This window comes from Procambarus clarkii, chromosome 26 (genome assembly GCF_040958095.1).
Source record: "Procambarus clarkii isolate CNS0578487 chromosome 26, FALCON_Pclarkii_2.0, whole genome shotgun sequence".
Lineage (NCBI taxonomy): Eukaryota > Metazoa > Arthropoda > Malacostraca > Decapoda > Cambaridae > Procambarus > Procambarus clarkii.
Genome location: NC_091175.1, coordinates 10308216 through 10329692, shown reverse-complemented (window position 1 = coordinate 10329692; position 21477 = coordinate 10308216). Strand labels below are relative to the sequence as shown.

At 46.2% G+C, this 21477-nt stretch overlaps 1 protein-coding gene across 1 annotated transcript in view; it reads right to left on the bottom strand.

The window, feature by feature from the left end:
* LOC123756770 (uncharacterized) overlaps window positions 1-21455 on the bottom strand; it is a 27604-nt gene extending 6149 nt beyond the window's left edge. Inside the window, exons 1-3 of the mRNA XM_045740075.2 lie at window positions 21352-21455; window positions 1106-1331; window positions 827-923 (exon numbers count right to left, since the gene is read on the bottom strand). Of these exons, the coding sequence (XP_045596031.1) occupies window positions 827-923; window positions 1106-1318 (310 nt within the window). The 5' untranslated portion in view covers window positions 1319-1331; window positions 21352-21455. The remainder of the gene's footprint in view (window positions 1-826; window positions 924-1105; window positions 1332-21351) is intronic.
* Window positions 21456-21477: the final 22 nt, after the last annotated feature.

The following is a 21477-nucleotide window of genomic DNA, read 5'->3' as shown; positions in this document are numbered from 1 at the left end:
GTAGTCATGGGTAGTCGGCTCACAACCGAATGGGCCTGGGTTCGATGTTTGGACAAGTCACGACGTTTGTGTACATTTCCTTATAGCTGATACATCTGTTCACCTAGAAGTAAACAGATAGTTAGGGGGGGGGGTTGTATCTTGGAAGGGGTGCTATTTGCCTACATGGAGCTCGATAACCCTAACAGGCTTGCGGTCCCCGACAAGAGAACATGGTTCACACACACACACACACACACACACACACACACACACACACACACACACACACACACACAAACATACAAACACACACACACACACACACACACACACACACACACACACACACACACACACACACACACACACACACACACACACACACACACAAACATACAAACACACACACACACACACGGTCAGTGTAACGGTGGTCCAGAGAGTTCTGTAAATGTCTGGGTCAGACATCTTGTGCAATGGACTTAAAAGGTTGCAATATTTAGTGTTTCTTGTACATAGAAGTCAGTGCCCCCCCCCCCACCCTGCTTTGCTAGGTGTAGCGGTACCAAGAACAACAGTGTACCTCGCTAGGTGTAGCGGTACCAATGACAACAGTGTACCTCGCTAGGTGTAGCGACACTGACCTCCGCTGAAGGACGCGAGCTCTGTGTTCGGCACTGTTGTTTTGCTCAAAGTATATATGTATATATATATACTGTGAACAAATCCACATTTCATATATTGTTCAATTGTGTACAAACTGGCATGCCAGGAGAGGGAGCAGGAGGAAGAGAGGGAAAAAAGGGAGTAATTTTTGAGGTGTAGGTGAGAGATAGAGACATACCTGAGGTACAGGTGAGGGCATTCCGGGCCAGCTCTCCTCTGCAAGCCTCGCCGCGCGAGCCTCTGGGACATGGACTCTTGCCGATATCGTTTTCCTCCTGTAACACAATCACACACTAGTCAATTAGCTGTACGGGGACACCCCCCCACACCTGTCAGCAAGCCAGTTGTACAGGCATGCATACCTGTCAGCCAGCCACACACCCACCAGCTGTGAAAGTGTCCACATATTTTAGCTTACACCTCTCCTCATCATCAACAAGTGAGCCGCGGAACGTACGGGCGTCTGCTGGCGCTGCTTCCTGGAGACGTTGGCGAGGACGAAGGCCGGGATGAAAGTGGCAGTTCGCGGGCCCTCTGCGCGGGAGTACGACCTCTGCTCCTTCAACGTCTGCTCCGTCGTCGTGTTCCGAGGCACGTCCTGGCCGCTAGCCCAACTGTTACCGCACGCCAACACCACCAACGCCGCCGCCACCATCTGCGCCCTCACCATTCTGATTCCGCAGCTGTAGGAGGAAAATATATCACTCTTATAGAATCTAGATCTTACGATATGTAATTATAATTACGTGTTGTGTTATTATCAAGATTTTACTGTAGTATAGCGGCTACGTTCTCGACACACAATTGGGGGATACCGGGTTCGATTCCCGGAAGGGACGGAAATGGTTGGGCATGTTTCCTTTCACCCACTCCACCTGTTCTCCATCTAGCATCTCTTTATCTCCATGTGATGTTCAATATCATCTTGGTTTCCAGTTTTTCTTCAAGGTCGACTTACAGTCACCTGGTCCAGATAGTTCCTTGGACCTGTGTAATTACCTCATTTTAAGCATAAGAGTCTTAACTAAAGAGAAAGGAATTCTATAAATTCTTAAATTTATGAAAAATAAATTCTCTCGTGGTCCAACAATCGACATTTAAAATGTTGGAATTAATGGGTAATGGGTTTTTATAATATTAAAGATTAAATCTATTGAAACATTTAGATTTTAGTTTGAAGGGGCGAGAGAAAAGTCAGAAAAGCTTAAAGGTGTTTGAAGACAAATTCTCGAAATGTCAGAAGAAGCTGTCAGGGGCAGCTGGGATAATAGTAAGAAAAGGGTCATCCTAGGAGTGGGCAGAAGACAGGACCCGTCAAGAACCGGACCTGTCAAGGACGAGACCCGTCAAGGACAGTAACTGGAGTTGAACACCTGCTGTACATAGGCACTTTTCTGTCTCCTGTCACCCGTCTCCTGCACCATAAAATGCCAGCTAACATAGCTGTCACTCGTCAAACAGCACCCTTGAAGGGGGCTGTTTGCTCACATTTTGGCGTGAGTGTTTACGCAAACAACATCCCGCCTGTCACTAAACTGTCAACATATATAGACCACGTATTTGATACCAGTAATAGATAACCATCTATCATCTATGAGGCCACTCCAGACCAGGCCGACACCAGAGCGCAACTCTATTGTCTCCTGAGACTGATGGATGCCTACTACTAATATCTCACCAATTATGGGGCTATTCATGCCCGTGCCACCTTTTGGGTGGCATAATCTTTATCATCTCGCCAACTGTTGCGGATCACGTTATGAATGACAGAATATAAACCCTAGTAAAGAATTCGCTTCGGATGGGGACAGGCTTCTTCCTGTCTAGGTGGAGTACACCGGATAGTGCACATATACCGGGATGAGCCGGTATAGGGAAGCCGGTCGGCCGAGCGGACAGGACGCTGGACTTGTGATCCTGTGGTCCTGGGTTCGATCCCAGGCGCCGGCGAGAAACAATGGGCAGAGTTTCTTTCACCCTATGCCCCTGTTACCTAGCAGTAAAATAGGTACCTGGGTGTTAGTCAGCTGTCACGGGCTGCTTCCTGGGGGTGGAGGCCTGGTCGAGGACCAGGCCGCGGGGACACAAAAAGCCCCGAAATCATCTCAAGATAACCTCAAGAAGATACCACATTGGAACTATCCAATTAGCTTATTAAGGACTCTACACTCATCCAGGGAGGAAGGGAGAGGCCATGATAATGTTATAGTTACATGAAGAACACAGGAAATGGACCTCAGTGTTCTTCAAACTAAGAAATTAACTCTTGTGGGTTAACTGGTTACAAAAATGTATTCATTTACCTCAAGTTGTGCCACAAGGGGTCTGAAAGTCTGGTGTTTCCGGTCCTCTGGGGGTTTCCGGCACATTTCTGAGAACAGCTGGTCATGGAAAAATTTCTTCAGTGAATTTGCTTTAAAAGATATTTATAAACCCAGGAGGCAGCGGACGACCTCTGTCTCTGCCTCCAGCAACTATTGCGGTTCCAGGAGTCAGGAGGCAGCGGACGACCTCTGTCTCTGCCTCCAGCAACTACTGAGGTTCCAGGAGTCAGGAGGCAGCGGACGACCTCTGTCTCTGCCTCCAGCAACTATTGCGGTTCCAGGAGTCAGGAGGCAGCGGACGACCTCTGTCTCTGCCTCCAGCAACTATTGCGGTTCCAGGAGTCAGGAGGCAGCGGACGACCTCTGTCTCTGCCTCCAGCAACTACTGAGGTTCCAGGAGTCAGGAGGCAGCGGACGACCTCTGTCTCTGCCTCCAGCAACTACTGAGGTTCCAGGAGTCAGGAGGCAGCGGACGACCTCTCTCTCTGCCTCCAGCAACTACTGAGGTTCCAGGAGTCAGGAGGCAGCGGACGACCTCTCTCTCTGCCTCCAGCAACTACTGAGGTTCCAGGAGTCAGGAGGCAGCGGACGACCTCTCTCTCTGCCTCCAGCAACTACTGAGGTTCCAGGAGTCAGGAGGCAGCGGACGACCTCTCTCTCTCTGCCTCCAGCAACTACTGAGGTTCCAGGAGTCAGGAGGCAGCGGAATTTAACAAACGACCTTAGTTTCCAGCAGTTAGAGAGGTTCCAGGACCCAGGAGAAATGAAGTGTAACGAACGACCTATTCCCAGAAGATAGAAGATTCTAAGAAAGATAGAAGAACCCTGGAAGATTCTAGGAACACGTGTAAACAGCAAACTAAAAACAAACCAGAGGTTTACATTCTCTCCCTGCGGACAACTCATTACTCTGTAGACTGTTATTACCATGACCAAGCCAGCAGTGAGACAATGCTGTGAAGCCCCGCACTACATAATGCTGCCAATCGCAAAAAGCACAACATTATTTTTCGGACAATGTAAATTCAAGCTGTCTTCTTACAAACAACGTCGCATTTCGCCCGTATGCGTTACATAAGGTCAACAATTGTCGTACTAGATAATGGAAGCGGCTGGCGAAAGTGACGTACTGTCCCGTTTTCTGTTTTGGGTCCTCTGGCAGATTAGGAGAGACCACTTTAAATTAACCGTTTTTTTTTTTGACGTTGGGAAACCGTAAGAGAACGGACTGGCGTAGATTATCAAGGTCAGGTTCCCATATAGAGGCGAAAATAACAGCCAGCCAGCTAGGCTACCAAAGCGGTTCAGTAGCATAGTGTTCAACGGGCCCACAATCTGAAGGCCCCGGGTTTAATTTCCGCGACAGAACAGAGAAGTTTGGGCAAGTTTATTTCCACCTGATGCTTCTGTTCACCTAGCAGCAGAAAATAGGAACCCAGGAGTTAGTCAGCTGGTACTCACCTAATTGTGCTTGCGGGGGTTGAGCTTTGGCTCTTTGGTCCCGCCTCTCAACCGTCAATCAACTGGTGTACAGATTCCTGAGCCTACTGGGCTCTATCATATCTACATTTGAAACTGTGTATGGAGTCAGCCTCCACCACATCACTGCCTAATGCATTCCATCCGTTAACTACTCTGACACTGAAAAAGTTCCTTCTAACGTCTCTGTGGCTCATCTGGGTACTCAGTTTCCTTAGATAAGGGCTAAGTAAAGTTTACATTTACCCAAGAGTTTTAAGAGAGAGAGAGGAGCGAGAGCGGCGCCAGTAGCCTAACATGAAGTATTATAAAAAGCAGTCATTGCAAGCGGGAGTAAGTCTGGTGTAACCGTTCATAAGCACGGACTGACTGCTGTGTTGCTTTTGGTTGCTCTATGCAACGGACAATTACGCTAAAGGGTGTACATTAGGCGCGCGCGTGCGCGTGTATTCACCATTATAAACTGATCCATTTCAGGAAGGAAACTAACCCCCAGACGAGTATTGGAAGGCAAAAGTCAGGGCCACAAAACCTTTCAATAAATAAGCAAAAAGGTCAGAGGTCAAAAGGAACTAAAAAAAAAAAAAATGGCAAGAAATTAGTACAGCTTCAGGAAATAAGGAGCTCAACCTGTCCTCTCAAGGCAGTGGTGGAAGCCAAAACCATCAATATTTGATGTGTGATGTCACTATGACGTCATAATTCTATTCTAGTTTAGGGGGTTAAGATCCTATTGGTCCGGGCATCTCCTCCTCCTCCACGCCCCCGCCCACCACGGGCGTGGAGGCCAGGGCGGTGGCAGTGCATAGCCCCCTCGATCAAGGGCGCCCATTGCTGCCTTGCCATACATGGCTTCTCACACCACTGCCGTCAACACGACCCCCACACACTCAGCACGACCCCACGCACTTACAGCACGACCCCACGCACTTACAGCACGACCCCACACACTCAACGCGGCCCCACACACTCAACCCGGCCCCCCACACACTCAACCCGGCCCCCCCACACACTCAACCCGGCCCCCCACACACTCAACCCGGCCCCCCACACACTCGCAATTCGACCACCTACACGCACACACCCAACCACACTGGCATCCTCCCTAACGATGAAGACAGACGTAGTTCCAGTCAACAAATGATCCGTCAAGTACTCATTAACTTCCAGTACCATTGCCACAAGTCACTGTTAATATTCTTGAGAGAATAACCTCAAGACAAATACAAAACATTAACCAGTTGTTACCGTGTGACAAACATTATGGAAGCCAAAAAAAAAAAAGTCTGACTGTTTTTTTTTTTGTATTTTTTGTTCAGCCACTCGACCCTGTATCATCGGATACATAATGAATCCAAGATCAACCGTGCAGTGACCTGGGAGAATGCAGGTGGAATTCAAGAAGAAAATGGAGATCTTCGGGTGAAGCTTGACTATTTAATTGCCATGATATACCACATGCTAAACCCCCGCTTAGTAAGCAGCCAATGAGCTTACACTATTAAGAAGCTTCTTACTTAAAGAACGTCAAGAAGTAATTATTATAAATATAATTATTATTTAATTATATTTATAATAATTATTATTATATAGGGTACCACCTCTATGGTAACCCTATGGGTATGGACCCATAGCCTCGGAGAAGAACATAAGGAATATTCAGGGAAGACCTTGTGGATTCTTATTAAACACTTTAATATTTTCTTATCCTACCACCCCCTATTCTTTTTTTTTATTAATTTTATTACATTATGTTACAGTTTACAGACAAAAACACACACACACACACATATATAACAATCACTGTTCGAAGACCTCATCCAGCTCTTCGGAAGTTGGATGCGTAGATACAGCAAGCATTTCCTCTTTGGATCGCGATACTGAAGCGCTGGAAAAGGAAATTGACCGCTCTTGAGTTTCTAGTTTGCTTAATGAGTTCCTCACCCACCTCCTTTAGGAACTAAAGTGCACATTTACCCCAGGCGCCCAGAGTCTCAGAGCCTATCGGCACGAACCTGTAACAACGTTCTAGGTCCCTGTACTTGTTGGTTTTCTGGGTCTCCCTGAAGGTGGCCGCCCCGCCTCCCTCCGCTGTGCTGTAAGGTAGATAGGTATCAGCCAATGTAGACGCCCACGTGTAGTCCCATACGACCTGTTTACCTTCCCTCCATGGCTGCAGGGTGACTCCATCTGGGCGTTTGTGGCTGTTGTCAGGTCTGCACAACTGAGGTTCTCTTTGTGCTGGACACCCAGCTGTAGTCAAATTCCCCTTGATGATGTCATTGACTTACATTAGTAAAAATAAGAATAAGAATATAATTGTTGTTATTATTATTATATATTACACCGAGACGTAACTAGTGTGTTACCTGCTGCACTTCACGATCCCCCAAGCAACCCCCCCCCAACACACCAGTAAGACTATTAAACACTCAAGTTTTTTTTTTTTTTGAGATATATACAAGAGTTGTTACATTCTTATACAGCCACTAGTACGCGTAGCGTTTCGGGCAGGTCCCTGGAATACGATCCCCTGCCGCGAAGAATCGTTGTTGCAACCAAGTACACATTTTACTGTTACGTTAAACAGAGGCTACAGTTAAGGATTTGCGCCCAGTAAATCCTCCCCGGCCAGGATACGAACCCATGACAAAGCGCTCGCGGAACGCCAGGCGAGTGTCTTACCACTACACCACGGAGACTGGTAAAGACTGTTAGAGACTGTTCTCTCGCCTTCGCGCAAGAACATCAACAACAATAACTGCAAACAACAGCAAGATAAATTCAGGTAAAAGCAGACAGCTCGACAGGTCGGTTGGTTAGCATGCAGGGATGGAGACATAAGCAGAGACGCAGACAAGCAGGCAAACAGGCCGGCAGATGAGCAGATTTACATGCAGACTGGCTGGTAGGCTGCCAAGGAAAGCAGACAGGTAGTCTGGCTGACTGCAAGTGCAGGCAGGTAGGTGAACAGGTTAGCTGGCAAACAGACCATCTGATGAGACAGGCGAGCAGTTAAGGAAGCAGGCAGGGAGGCAGACAGAGGCAGGCAACACAGACAAGTAGACACGGCAAAGCAGACATGAATGCACGGAAGCAGGCAGGAGGGGGGGGGGGATGATAAGCAGTCAGCCGTGTATGTAGGCAGGAAAGCAAGAAATCAAAAATGCAAATAAGAAAACAGGAAGACGGTCAGGAAGACAGGCAGGCAGGCGAGGAAGGCAGAATCCCAAATACAGGAACCCAAAATAATGTACGAGAATAAGAGGAAAGGTTTCTCCTGTGCAGCAGCAGGAGGAGCTGTCATTATATGTGATGAAAGAGCTTGGTCAAGTCAGGTGTGTGGGGAAAGGGGGAGGGGGGGTGTTAAGATGGAGAGATAACCATGTGTGTGGAATAGTGCTCAGGCATTTCCTGTTTCTATTTCCTTGATGAGTATATTTATCATTGTTAATCACGTGTTCATTTCTGCGTGATATGCACCCCCCCCCTCCCTCCCTTCATGCACACACACATACATACATTAAGGAACACACAGTTGCCACACACAACCAATCACCAGAGATATTCTGACCAGCAATCCCCAACTTATCAACAGATACGACAATAGGGGATTAGACATAGCCAAAGTACTAAACATCAAACACGCTCATCCAATTATCACAACACCAAGGTATGTGTGTGTGTGTGTGTGTGTGTGTGTGTGTGTGTGTGTGTGTGTGTGTGTGTGTGTGTGTGTGTGTATGAGCTGGTCACGGTTGACGACCAAACTGGAACACTACGAAACATATGTATCTGTATAGCTGTATCACCTTCATGCTAATCATCCATGCAGCATAACAATCATAACCACACACACGCACACACACACACACACACACACACACACACACACACACACACACACACACACACACACACACACACACACACACACACACACACACACACACACACACACACACACACACACACACACACACACACACACGCACACACACACACGCACACACACACACACACACACAACACTGGACAAAGACTAATTGTTATATTTACAGCGTCATGGCATGGGAGTTATTGAGAGCAAAACAATCAGGTAATTCAGAGCAAAAATAATGTAATAGTAGGAATAGTTGTAAGACGAGCAGTGCCTCAAGGCTGAGCTGTGGCAGCGATTGTCGTGGCAGCGATTGTTGTTGCAGCGATTGTTGGGGTTGTTGCAGCGATTGTTGAGGCTGTGGCAGTGATTGTTGAGGCTGTGGTAGCGATTGTTGGCGCTCTAGATGTACAAACTTTTCACTAAGACATAAGGGTGAACAAGAACTAATTTGTTGACAAATTGCATACATGTAGCCTAATATATGGTAATGGTGATTGTTGTGGTGGCGGTGATGACGGAGATTGTGCCACTAAGAGGTTGTGGTGGTGAAGAACCACACTTGTTGTTATTGTTGTAGCGGCGGTGGGTGGTAGATAATTAGGGTTGTTAACAACAACGTTGTCAGTAGTTGCATCATTGACACTAACCAGCCACAGACGTCTGAATGCATAATAGAGCTGATAAGTTAGCCAAAGAATCTGCCTTTAAAGGAAACGTTGAGTGTAACCTTGGATTGCAAATGATCAGACTGAGAGCAGCAGTACACCGAGAACTTCAACAAGATCTTGTAGATCTGAGGCAAAGTGAAATCGACACCAGTAATTCCATCTGTCATCATACTATCATGCAAGAGGAGCCGCACATCTATGGATCATATAATAAAATCAGCAGACTTCTAGATGTTACTACTGCTCGGCTTAGACTCGGTTACAAGTATCTCTGGGAATTTTCGTTATCTGCCGATGTAGACCTGACCAAATGTAAACTGTGTCAACAAAATTATTCGCACACCCTCCGTCAGGTGTGAGGGGCCTCGTAGCCTGGTGGATAGAGCGCAGGACTCGTAATTCTGTGGCGCGGGTTTCGATTCCCGCACGAGGCAGAAACAAATGGGCAAAGTTTCTTTCACCCTAAATGCCCCTGTTACCTAGCAGTAAATAGGTACCTGGGAGTAAGTCAGCTGTCACGGGCTGCTTCCTGGGGGTGGAGGCCTGGTCGAGGACCGGGCCGCGGGGACACTAAAGCCCCGAAATCATCTCAAGATAACCTCAAGATAACCACTATGTGATGGAGTGCGAAAAGATACGTGAATTCATAGACAATTCTATAACCAATGTTCCAGCAATGTGTAAATATTTCATTCAAACTGGTCTGCTGCCAGAAATTTTAGCCAAATATCCCCAGTTTGCTAACTGTAGATAGTAACTAAGTGATTGTAACCTATCCACCGCTGCCCACTGGATGGGGGGCGGTGTGCAGGACAAACAAATCAATTGTGACACTAGCTCTCCACATATGTCTGTTGCTTAACTTAGAAACTGTACTTGTGGTCGATCTTGAACCCATTGTTGATGTGACGACTTATACTGAATTTTGTAACTAGCTCATCAAGATTGTAACTTGCTAAGCTAAATGAATTGTGGGGGTTCAGTCCCTGTGCCCATTACGTGCCTCTGTAACCCTTTCCACCCACACGATGGGTATGGGGTGCATGATAAATGAAGTAAACACACGTCTCAGTCAGAGGCGCGCGTGACCGAGCAGGATATGCCTGGCCAGCAGGAGGCCGCTTGTAGGACTAACATGGCTGGCCATCAGCGCGGGAATGATGTGGCCTTGGCCAGGGATGTGGCCTTGGGCTAGCGGGTCCCCAGGACGCTGGCCACACCTTCACACCCCCCCTGGCAACCACACTCAATATAATGCGTTTGTTTTCGAATGTTGACTCGAATGTTGATGTTATTGCTGAATGTAGCCTCTTGATAATTGGTTCAGTGGGGCGTTCAACTGCTTCTGGAGGATTCGCTCACTCTGTAGAGGACGCGGGATCAATATATTTCGCTTGAAGTTATAACATAAGCGACCTGCTTTATTTATTTATTTATATACAAGAAGGTACATTGGGTTTGAGAGAATACATAGCATAGTATTTACAATCTTGTAAATAGCTATTATTTTTTAAATATCTATGTAAATAGCTATTATTTTTTAAATATCTATGTAAATAGCTATTATTTTTTAAATATCTATGTAAATAGCTATTATTTTTTAAATATCTATGTAAATAGCTATTATTTTTTAATATTTACAATCTTGCTTCATAGCTATGTAACGTCCATCACCCACATATACATCTCTTTGTCAAAAAAAAAAAAAAATACGATTAACACGTATGTAGTCATTTGGAATGATACGTGTCACCTTGAGGTGATTAGGTAGTCCGCCTGTGTCCTCACCCTGGGGGGGAGGGGGGGATAGTCAGTCCCAGAGAACAGGCAGGGGAAGTGTCCCTAACCATCCCTGGGAAGGGGGGAGGGGACGTCCCATCACAAGACTTCCATCCCTGATAACGGGGGAATCCATAAGCCTGATAATGGTGGATGGATAGACGATCACACAAGGGACTGTATCAGTCTGTAATCCTATTTTTCTATGTATTAATCCTCCCCCCCCAGCCCAATATAGTCCCAGTGGACCAATACTCCTGTTTATTTTACGAAGTCACAGACCTTGATGCGACTTCTTTTTCGTCAGCACGGAATCTATTGATAATTACACGCAAATGATATTCCGAACCAACCTGTACCAGTCACAGGTGTACACAGGGCTCTCACAGGCGCTCACAGGCGCTCACAGGCCCTCACAGGCCCTCACAGGCCCTCACAGGCCCTCACAAGCGCTCACAGGCCCTCACAGGCGCTCACAGGCCCTCACAAGCGCTCACAGGCCCTCACAGGCCCTCACAGGCACTCACAGGTGCTCACAGGCCCTCACAGGCCCTCACAGGCACTCACAGGTGCTCACAGGCCCTCACAAGCGCTCACAGGTGCGTTCTTGCCCAAGTGACAGGTCACCGTATATTTTAATACGGGAAAGTCAGTGACACGTTGGTGTCCTCACTGTGAAGAGTAAGTCATATATATTATACATGTGGCTTAAGGATGTATATAGGATTCAAGGATTATATATATATTCTTTGAATCCTAATAGTATGATCAAACGTATGTGATATAGATGAAATAATACAATAGGAAGTGGGTACTGTAGTGCGAGTTATGCATCAATAAATACAAGAATTGTATTTATTGTACACGAGAAAACCTTCACCCGTCATGGTGAGGAAAAAAATAGTTACCTTAGTTGGTCAGAGTTGTCCACCTGGCGGGCACACTCACGCGCGTGCACACACACACACACACACACACACACACACACACACACACACACACACACACACACACACACACACACAGTGACTCCCTCACTGCATTAGGCAATGATGTGGTGGAGGCTGATTCCATACACAGACAGTTTCAAGTGTAGATATGATAGAGCCCAATAGGCTCAGGAACCAGTTGATTGATAGTTGAGAGGCGAGACCAAAAAGCCAGAGCTCAACCCCCGCAAGCACAAATAGGTGAGTACACACACACACACACACCACACACACACACACACACACACACACACACACACACACACCACACACACACACACACACACACACACGCACGCACACACACACACACACACACACACACACACACAGATGAGAGAGGTCTGGGCGGACTGCAATTTCCTGGATTGCCAGAAAGCTTTTGGCAATCCAGAGCAAGAGCAAGCTAGAAAAACGGGCTGATGTATCGGGAAGCGAATTAAAGTGGGTGAAGGAGTGCCGTTCAGGAAGAAAACAGTGAGTCACGGTAAGAGGAGAGCTATAAGAATGTAGAGAGGCAATAGAGAGGAGTCCCGCAAGGGTCTGGAGCCAGATTCACGCAGCAGTTACGCAAGCACTTACGAACGTGTACATCTTTCCTCAGTCTTTGACGGCTTTGTTTACAATTACTAAGCAGTTAATGAGCTCCGAAGCACCAGGAGGCTGTTTATAACAATAACAACAATTGATTGGTAAGTTTTTATGCTTGTAAACTGTTTAATAAATGTAACCAAAGCCGTCAAATATTGAGGAAAGATGTACACGTTCGTAAGTACTTGCGTAAATGCTTCGTGAATCCAGCCCCTGGGCACTAGGGGGGCCCAACCTGCCCCCCTTATATACGTAAACGATCTAACACAATAAACTCATTTTGATCATGATAGATTATGCTAACCTAACGAGGCGAATCAAAGCCGAGAAGAACTGCAAAACAAGATGAAACTACTCAGTCCAGAAATGGTCAAAGAAGTGGCTACTAGACTTAAATCCCTGACAAAATACAAGGTTATAAGGATAGGAAGTGTAGCAAGGAAGCCTCCAAATAAAATACACTATGTAGGGAAGGCAACTTGCAACTTCTGAAGGAAAACAAAAGACTTAGAACAAGATGTAACTCAAAAATCCAACACCTGAAGCACACATCAACAGAACAACTACGGCAACACACTGGCAAACATCCGGTTATTCTTTAGAAACTATGGCAACTAACAAATTCCGAGCGCTGTATACAGTGTTTGTGAAAGGACAGCTTGAGTATGTCGCCTCGGCACGGAACCCCTTGTTTAAAGAAACAAACCTGACCAGAAAAGTGCTACAAAATATGAATGGGATGTGGCAGGTGTGGTGGACAGGTGTGGTGGGCAGGTGTGGTGGACAGGTGTGTGGCAGGCGTGGTGGACAGGGGTGTGGCAGGCGTGGTGGACAGGGGTGTGGCAGGCGTGGTGGACAGGGGTGTGGCAGGCGTGGTGGACAGGGGTGTGGCAGGCGTGGTGGGCAGGGGTGTGGCAGGCGTGGCGGACAGGGGTGTGGCTGGCGTGGCAGGCGTGGTGGACAGGGGTGTGGCAGGCGTGGTGGGCAGGGGTGTGGCAGGCGTGGCGGACAGGGGTGTGGCAGGCGTGGTGGGCAGGGGTGTGGCAGGCGTGGTGGACAGGGGTGTGGCAGGCGTGGTGGGCAGGGGTGTGGCAGGCGTGGTGGGCAGGGGTGTGGCAGGCGTGGTGGGCAGGGGTGTGGCAGGCGTGGTGGGCAGGGGTGTGGCTGGCGTGGCAGGCGTGGTGGGCAGGGGTGTGGCAGGGAGTATGACTCCATACTAGCAACATCTGAGTCACCAAAGGTCAAAGTCGGGGGCCCCATCAGATGGTTCAGATTGGGGGAAGCAATTGGGAAGGGTCAAGTTTCAGCTCCCGGGCCCAGAAACTGTTGGCTGGGGGCAGTGACTCCTGGATTTCAATTGCTCACAGGATGAAAATGAGATCCACACCCTTTCAGGGGCATGAGAGCCAAATAATGGGTTATTTGTGACTCGAAATCTAACGCACGAATTCCATGTGCGTCAAAATCTGCGTCAATATTGCACAAAATCAACAGCAAAAATCCTGCTAGTTCTAACTAGTGTATTGTACATTACCTAAGTAATTGTCGTCTCAACTCAAGTCCATCTACTTGGACCAGGCATTACACCGCCAGCCTGACTTCTGGCAGGGAAGAAGTTCGATCCCCGATGGTTCCAGTGGTTGGGTACCATCTCTTCACTCGGCCCTTATATTCCAGCACTCAGCACACCGTCCTCATAACCCTTCCAAGTGCTGTAGTGACACCAGTTTTACCCTCACTCTCATTCGACAAAGATTTGACTTGATTCGACAAAGATTCGAGTTGATGCGACAAGATTCGACTTGATTCGACAAAGATTTGACTTGATTCGACAAAGATTTGAGTTGATTCGACGAAGATTTGACTTGATTCGACAAAGATTCGACTTAATTCGACAAAGAACTTGAACGTCAAAATGGATAATTATAAGACAACAGATACACACTAAGAATAGGAGGCGAGGCATAAAGAGCTAGGCCTCACTCCCCCCACAGACACTGACTGAGAGGCGAGAAATCTTTGGAACAGGACGAGATGATCGAACTGGCGTCCTGGATAACTCGAGACGAGCACCTTACCCATAGACCACGACATGCTAAAGGTTTACACAACCTGGGATCCGCCCGGGGGTGCCCCCCCCCCCTAGGAATCTGGAGGCATCGAACCGGTAGACGATACGAGATCGACGTGTAGACATGTAACCGGCATACACTCCGCTCCAGATAATAAAGAGTCCTCGACCAAACTCGTGCCCAACCACTTGGGCTGGACGGTAGAGCGACGGTCTCGCTTCATGCAGGTCGGCGTTCAATCCCCTCGACCGTACACAGCCTTCACAACGTCACTAAACTGATGTATTAAATTGTCTGAACTTAACGTACGCGCAGCCATTAAAATCTTCCCCCTCCCCCCTTTTAAAACACGATTACGAATTACAGCTGTTTTATACTACATCCGTTAGCTAAAAAGGCCTGGTCGAGGACCGGGCCGCGGGGACGTTGAGCCCCGAAATCATGGCGAGGTAGTCTATGCAACACGAGCAAGAAACTGACATTCACCATTGCAACACTCGCAGCAAGACGCGGCAGATTTTTAAACTTTGCAACGTAAGGTCGCGTTAAGGTTATTGACACTTTTCAAATGTGTACATCACAAAGGTCAAGAGACTCATGAATGAATTAAAGGTTTGGGGGGAAACCACGTGTATTTGTTTACTATAAACTGTCATGTGTGTGTGTGTGTGTGTGTGTGTGTGTGTGTGTGTGTGTGTGTGTGTGTGTGTGTGTGTGTGTGTGTGTGTGTGTGTGTGTGTGTACCTGGGGGGTATGCCGAGTAAAGGTGTCGAACCCTTCCCCCCTGAAGGTGTAGGCTGGGTAGATATCTTAAGACTCCAGATGCGGTTCCATTCTCCATGGGGAAAAATGATCTAGTCGTAAATTTTGCTTACGTGTCAAGAAACCATTTGTCTTCCCTTTCCATCGTCTCCTTCTCATCATCCGCTTTCCTCCAACTCTCCTCTCTCTCTCTCTCTCTTCTCTCTCTCTCTCTCTCTCTCTCTCTCTCTCTCTCTCTCTCTCTCTCTCTCTCTCTCTCTCTCTCTCTCTCTCTCTCTCTCCCAGCTCCCGGAGCGCAAGGCGAGATGGCCCATACAGTCAAACAAGACGTCAAACTGGTTCCTTGACAAGAGAAAACTACATGAAACTGAGTCTCACACCTTCACAAATACCATTTTTTTTCTTCCACATGACAATTTTTTGCAACCATCTTCCCTTGCTCTCGTAAGAACTCGAGATAAGATGGCGCAAATCACGAGCAGAAAGACTGCACTGCAACTTATGCAAGCCTTTTTGTGTGTGTGTGTGTGTGCGTGTGGTGTGTGTGTGTGTGTGTGCGTGTGGAGATGTTAGTAACCCCGTGGTCCGGTCTGATCTCTTTCTCCGTGTTTTGCAATCAAGGAGGAATTGTGCAACCTGGCAACCTTATTATTGTGGAGTTGTATTCATCTGTTTGTATTCCCCTATCTGCACCTGCAGGATTCCACCTCGTGGACTCCACCCGTTGGTTGTCTAATGTAATGACTCCCGATCTATTGTATGGATCATATATACATATATATTATATATTAAACACACATACATACACACACACACAAATGTAGATAAGATGGAGCTTAATAGGCTCAGGAATCTGTACACCGGTTGATTGACAGTTGAGAGGCGGGACCAAAGAGCCCAATCTCAACCCCGCAAGCACAACTAGGTAAACACACACACACACACACGCACGCACGCACACACACACGCGCACGCACGCACACTCATGCTCGTAACTCACGCACACTCATGCTCGTAACTCACGCAAACGCACGCACGAGCTCCCACTGGGGGGAGTATCCGCTGAAGTATGTGACCTTGCTTGCCCAATCACGTAATACTTGGGAACAATCTCGCCTACTCCACCTTGGCACCATTTTACATCCTACACTTTGTATATCTCACATGAGGTGAAAGTCCCCCCCCCTCCACCCTCCACACACACACAAAGTGATGTGGTGGAGGCTGACTCCATACACAGTTTCAAGTGTAGATATGATAGAGCCCAGTAGGCTCAGGAATCTGTACACCTGTTGACTGGCGGTTGAGAGGCGGGACCAAAGAGCCAGAGCTCAGCCCCCGTAAGCACAACTAGACGAGTAAACACACACACACAGTGGAAAAAGAGAAAAAAGATAGGTCAGGAATCAGTGCAACCGGCAGACAGAAAAGCGGGGTCCGGGAGCTAGTGCTCGATCCTGCAGGCACAAATAGGTGCGTATACCCACACATGCACACAGACGAGTGGGCGGCTCTCTGGGGGTCGTAGTCTTAAGGGCCCGGGTTTGATTCCTGGTCGAGGCAGAAACAAATGGGCAGTTTCTTTTACCCTGATGGGTCTTTTCACCTAGCAGTAAATAGGTACTTGGGAGTTAGACACCAGCAATTCCCAGCGCACGTATCCTGGGTAGGTGTGTGTGTGTGTGTGTGTGTGTGTGTGTGTGTGGTGTGTGTGTGTGTGTGTGTGTGGTGTGTGTGTGTGTGTGTGTGTGTGTGTGTGTGTGTGTATACTCACCTATTTGTGTCTGCAGGATCGAGCATTGACTCTTGGATCCCGCCTTTCGAGCATCGGTTGTTTACAGCAATGACTCTGGTCCTATTTCCCTATCATACCTAGTTTTAAAATTATGAATAGTATTTGCTTCCACAACCTGTTCCATAAGTTGCATTCCATTTTTCCACTACTCTCACGCTAAAAGAAAACTTCCTAACATCTCTGTGGCTCATCTGAATTTCCAGCTTTCCCCCATGTCCCCTCGTTCTGTTACTATTCCGTGTGAAACATTTCGTTTATGTTAACTCTGTCAAATCCCCTAAGTATGTTATACGTTCCTATCATATCCCCCCTCCCTTCTCTTTTCTAGTGTCGTAAGGCTCAGTTCCTTCAGGCGCTCTTCATACCCCATTCCTCGTAACGCTGGGACGAGTCTTGTTGCAAATTTTTTAACCTTTTCCAGTTTCCTTATGTGTTTCTTCAGGTGGGGACTCCATGATGAGGCGGCATACTCTAAGATTGGCCTCACGTAGGCAGTGTACAGCGCCCTAAATGCCTCCTTACTTAGGTTTCTGAATGATGTTCTAACTTTTGCCAGTGTGTGTGTGTGTGTTTTGTGTGTGTGTGTGTGTGTGTGTGTGTGTGTGTGTGTGTGGTTGTGTGTGTGTGTGTGTGTGTGTGTGGGTGTGTGTGTGTGTGTGTGTGTGTGTGAAATATACAGTACAGTCCATTAGACAACCGACGGTTAGAAAGGCGAGGTCCGAGAGCTAACTGTCGATCCTGCGAACTGTGAGCTCTTGGGCCCCGAGAGTAATAACTGTGGATAACCCATACGACTAGAAGACTAACTTGCTGTCTCACGTCGACAAACCACTCATTGTTTTCCCTCGTTTGGCCTCTACATAAGACTGGTCACATGAATTATACTCGGATATCACACTTGGCGGGGAAACTACAATATGAATTCCCCACTCGTGGTTTAGTGGCTGGGAACTTTCCCTCCTGGGTCAAAACATGGACATCAGGATCGGGTTCGAGAAGGCCACAATGTAAACAGTTGACCCAGTCCCGTCCGCCTCTCGAGCACAATCCGTTATAAAAGCTCTTTTATCCGGATGATAGATGGCGTTCTTGTAGCACGCGTGTTTGTTTACAAGTAGCTTTTAATCCGGATGACTAAGGCAGCGTTTTTGTAGCCTGTTCGTTTGAGAGTAGTTTTAATTTAGATAACTGAGATGGCCTCATTGTAGCGTGCATGTTCGTTTGAGAGTAGCTAATAATTCGGATAACCGAGATAACGTTCCTGTATCACATATGTTCGTTTGAGAGTAGCATATAATCCTGACGACTAAAGTGGCGTTCTTGAAGCACATGCATTTACTAGAGAGAAGGACCTATCTTGAGATGATTTCGGGGCTTTTTAGTGTCCCCCGCGGCCCGGTCCTCGGACCAGGCCTCCACCCCAGGAAGCAGCCCGTGACAGCTGACTAACACCCAGGTACCTATTTTACTGCTAGGTAACAGGGGCATAGGGTGAAAGAAAACTTTGCCCATTGTTTCTCGCCGGCGCCTGGGATCGAACCCAGGACCACAATGTCCAGCGTGCTATCCGCTCGGCCGACCGGCTCCGACGTAGCCCAAGCGGTCTACACAAAGCTGTGGTCGTGCAGCACAACGCAATCTTATTCGCAGCCGAAGAGAGACGTGTTGCTGTCATACCAAATTCAAATTTATATTCATGTAAGAGTACATACATAGATGAAGAGTTACAAAACATAATGTTGGATTTATAGATACATACAATACCTAAAGCCACTAATACGCATAGCGTTTTGGGCAAATGAATTATACTTACACGAATTATCATGTGAATTATCCCACATTCACTATACGTTGTTAAGGTTACCATGTAATGAAGAGTTATCAGTCTGACGAGTATTTCACTATAATGTCAAGTAATAATTGTATATTCACCTAGTTGTGCTTGCGGGGGTTGAGCTCTGGCTCTTGGTCCCGCCTCTCAACTGTGTGTTTAGAATTACTAGCCAGTAGTCAGGGCTTCGAGTCACCAAACGTTTACTCATCTTCCCTCAATTATGGTAGCCTTGTTTTCATTTATTAAACAGCTTATGAGCTTCGTAGCACTATACAGGTTGTTTATAACAAATTATAACACTGGACTGTGCAGTTCCAAAGCTAGTCAGCTGTTTAAGAGAAGTAAATAAGCCAGCAAGATGGAGGATTTAATTCATGGATTGAATTCAGGATGTACAGGTTTCCGTACATCTTGACGAGTCCTGGCTGGCCCTCCTAGTGAGCTGCGATGGAGTTATTGGACTCCAACAGGTGGTGAATATGAGCTCTGTGAACTCCAGCATGGTGTGTACTGTATGAACTCTGTGGGGCTCCTGCAGGGGGTGTATGTGTGAAAGTGTGTATGTGTTATCACGTGTTAATTCCTTCGTGATATACACACACACACAGACAATATACAGGCTTCGTGTCCCCGACATGAAGAATTATCATAACCGGATACCCCAGCAGACAAAACTGAAGCTGGTTCACCACAGATGCTTATCATAGGCGTCTCTAATACATATTCATTTTTAAACTTCATTTTGGATTACCGGTCATCCAGAGTGGCGTCCAGTTTTAAGTTTGAATTTGATTTTTTGGTTATCAAGGCGAGCAGCTAACACACATATCAGCCCATTCTCCGAATAGACAGTACGTTTTAATACTAAATGTAATAAGTACATTACTGAATATCGGCATAATACATAAATACACTTAATCGCCAGCATCGCACCAAAATATTGTGAATATTAGTTTACCTGAAAATCTATAGAAAACCACGACCACAGACGACCTTGGGAGTGTAGGACAAGCACGTAAATAACATTTATTGCTTCTTAATTACAATCAGTACTTAATTTATAGCTATATTGATATTACAATTTTATAAAACTAATAAAACAAAACTAAAATCTTTCAATAAATTATAAAGTAACTCAGGATATTTTCAAATTTTGTATAAAATCTCTATTGTTTAATAAAACTGAAAAAAAATATTTATATTTAAAATTTGTGTATAAAGATGAGAAACCCGGAGCTAACGTAGATTGTTGCTTTACTATATTAATAATTGAACACGAAAATTTAAACCAAGAACAGTTGGAGTTTATTAACACAAAATTAGGAGAATATATGGGGAGGTAAATGTAAGGGCACAATTAAGTGTATTTATTTACTATGCAGACAGTCAGGAATGTGCTTATGACATTTAATATTAAAACGTACTGTCTATTTGGAGGAAGGGTTGCACATGCATCTAGATTTATAGTTACATTTTGAAAATCAGTCAAGATCATCCATTAATTTTTTTTATTAAATTTGGTTATGTATTTCAGCGAACTGAACGATGTTGTGAAGGGTGCCGTGAGCAGTGTTAACACAAAGTTATTTTCCGTCTTGAATGCATTTTGTATAAGTTTTTTGTATTTAACATTGGGATACCGGCGGTCTTAGCAGCAAGCTAAGGATTACGATTATAAAGCCCTAGAGCAGGCAAGCAGGGGGTTGAAGACAGGGGCGAGGATGCAGAAAGCTAAGGACTGTACCAAACACTGAATTCTTATAAGGACCTCAGGACTGTCCACCACCACTCACGCTTGCGCAATATAACTTAATAGGAAAACAAACACTACAGCAAGCCTATGCAACGCAGATTCTGTTCACATACAAAACAATTACAATAACCTTATCTGATTAGCCTATTCTATCTAGCCTATTTTAATACAGTGCTAAGAACATTTTGTTTTTGTTCTGAGAATGTTCTTGGCAGTTTGTTACTTCTGGGCGTCCTGCCTGTGGGAATAAGCAGCTGGCCTTATTGAATACATTAATATTACACTTTGCTAGCTACAGGATCTGAAAGTCTTGAGCTTTAAAGCTTTAACATTGATGAATGCGGGGCGGGTTTGGCCGCATCTTTAAACGAGCCTGCTGCTCTGAGGACGGGCTGCCCCGGTATCCACAGGAAGGGGTGGAGGCTGTTTTAAATATTTTCCCAAACGGATTTTCCAGTAACAAACTTTATTTAACGTTATATCTAGCGTCGTTTCCTTTTCTTAAACTTACATTTAATGACCACGTCTAAATCCAAATATGATGCTTACCGCGCTTCCTCAGACATCCTTTGAATGAGTGTTATATGTTCTCACTATCAGGAACTTTCCGTACAATCACGAATTAATACGATATATAACAATAAAGACATAATTTACATGGTCAGATATCGTAAAATTATCTTCTCACATACACAACTCGCAATAACACAATCAAACTATAACCTGTTATTTCGCGAAATATAATTAATAGCAGTTAAAAAGAAATTCACTCACGTGTCAAAGCTGGAGAGAGCAGCGTGTACACCCTCCACCTACGGGGACTAGAGCACTACTGAGGTCATGGCGTGTTTCTCCCCGGACTGACGCCTGGTGATACTGATGTCAAATGACAATTTTTCT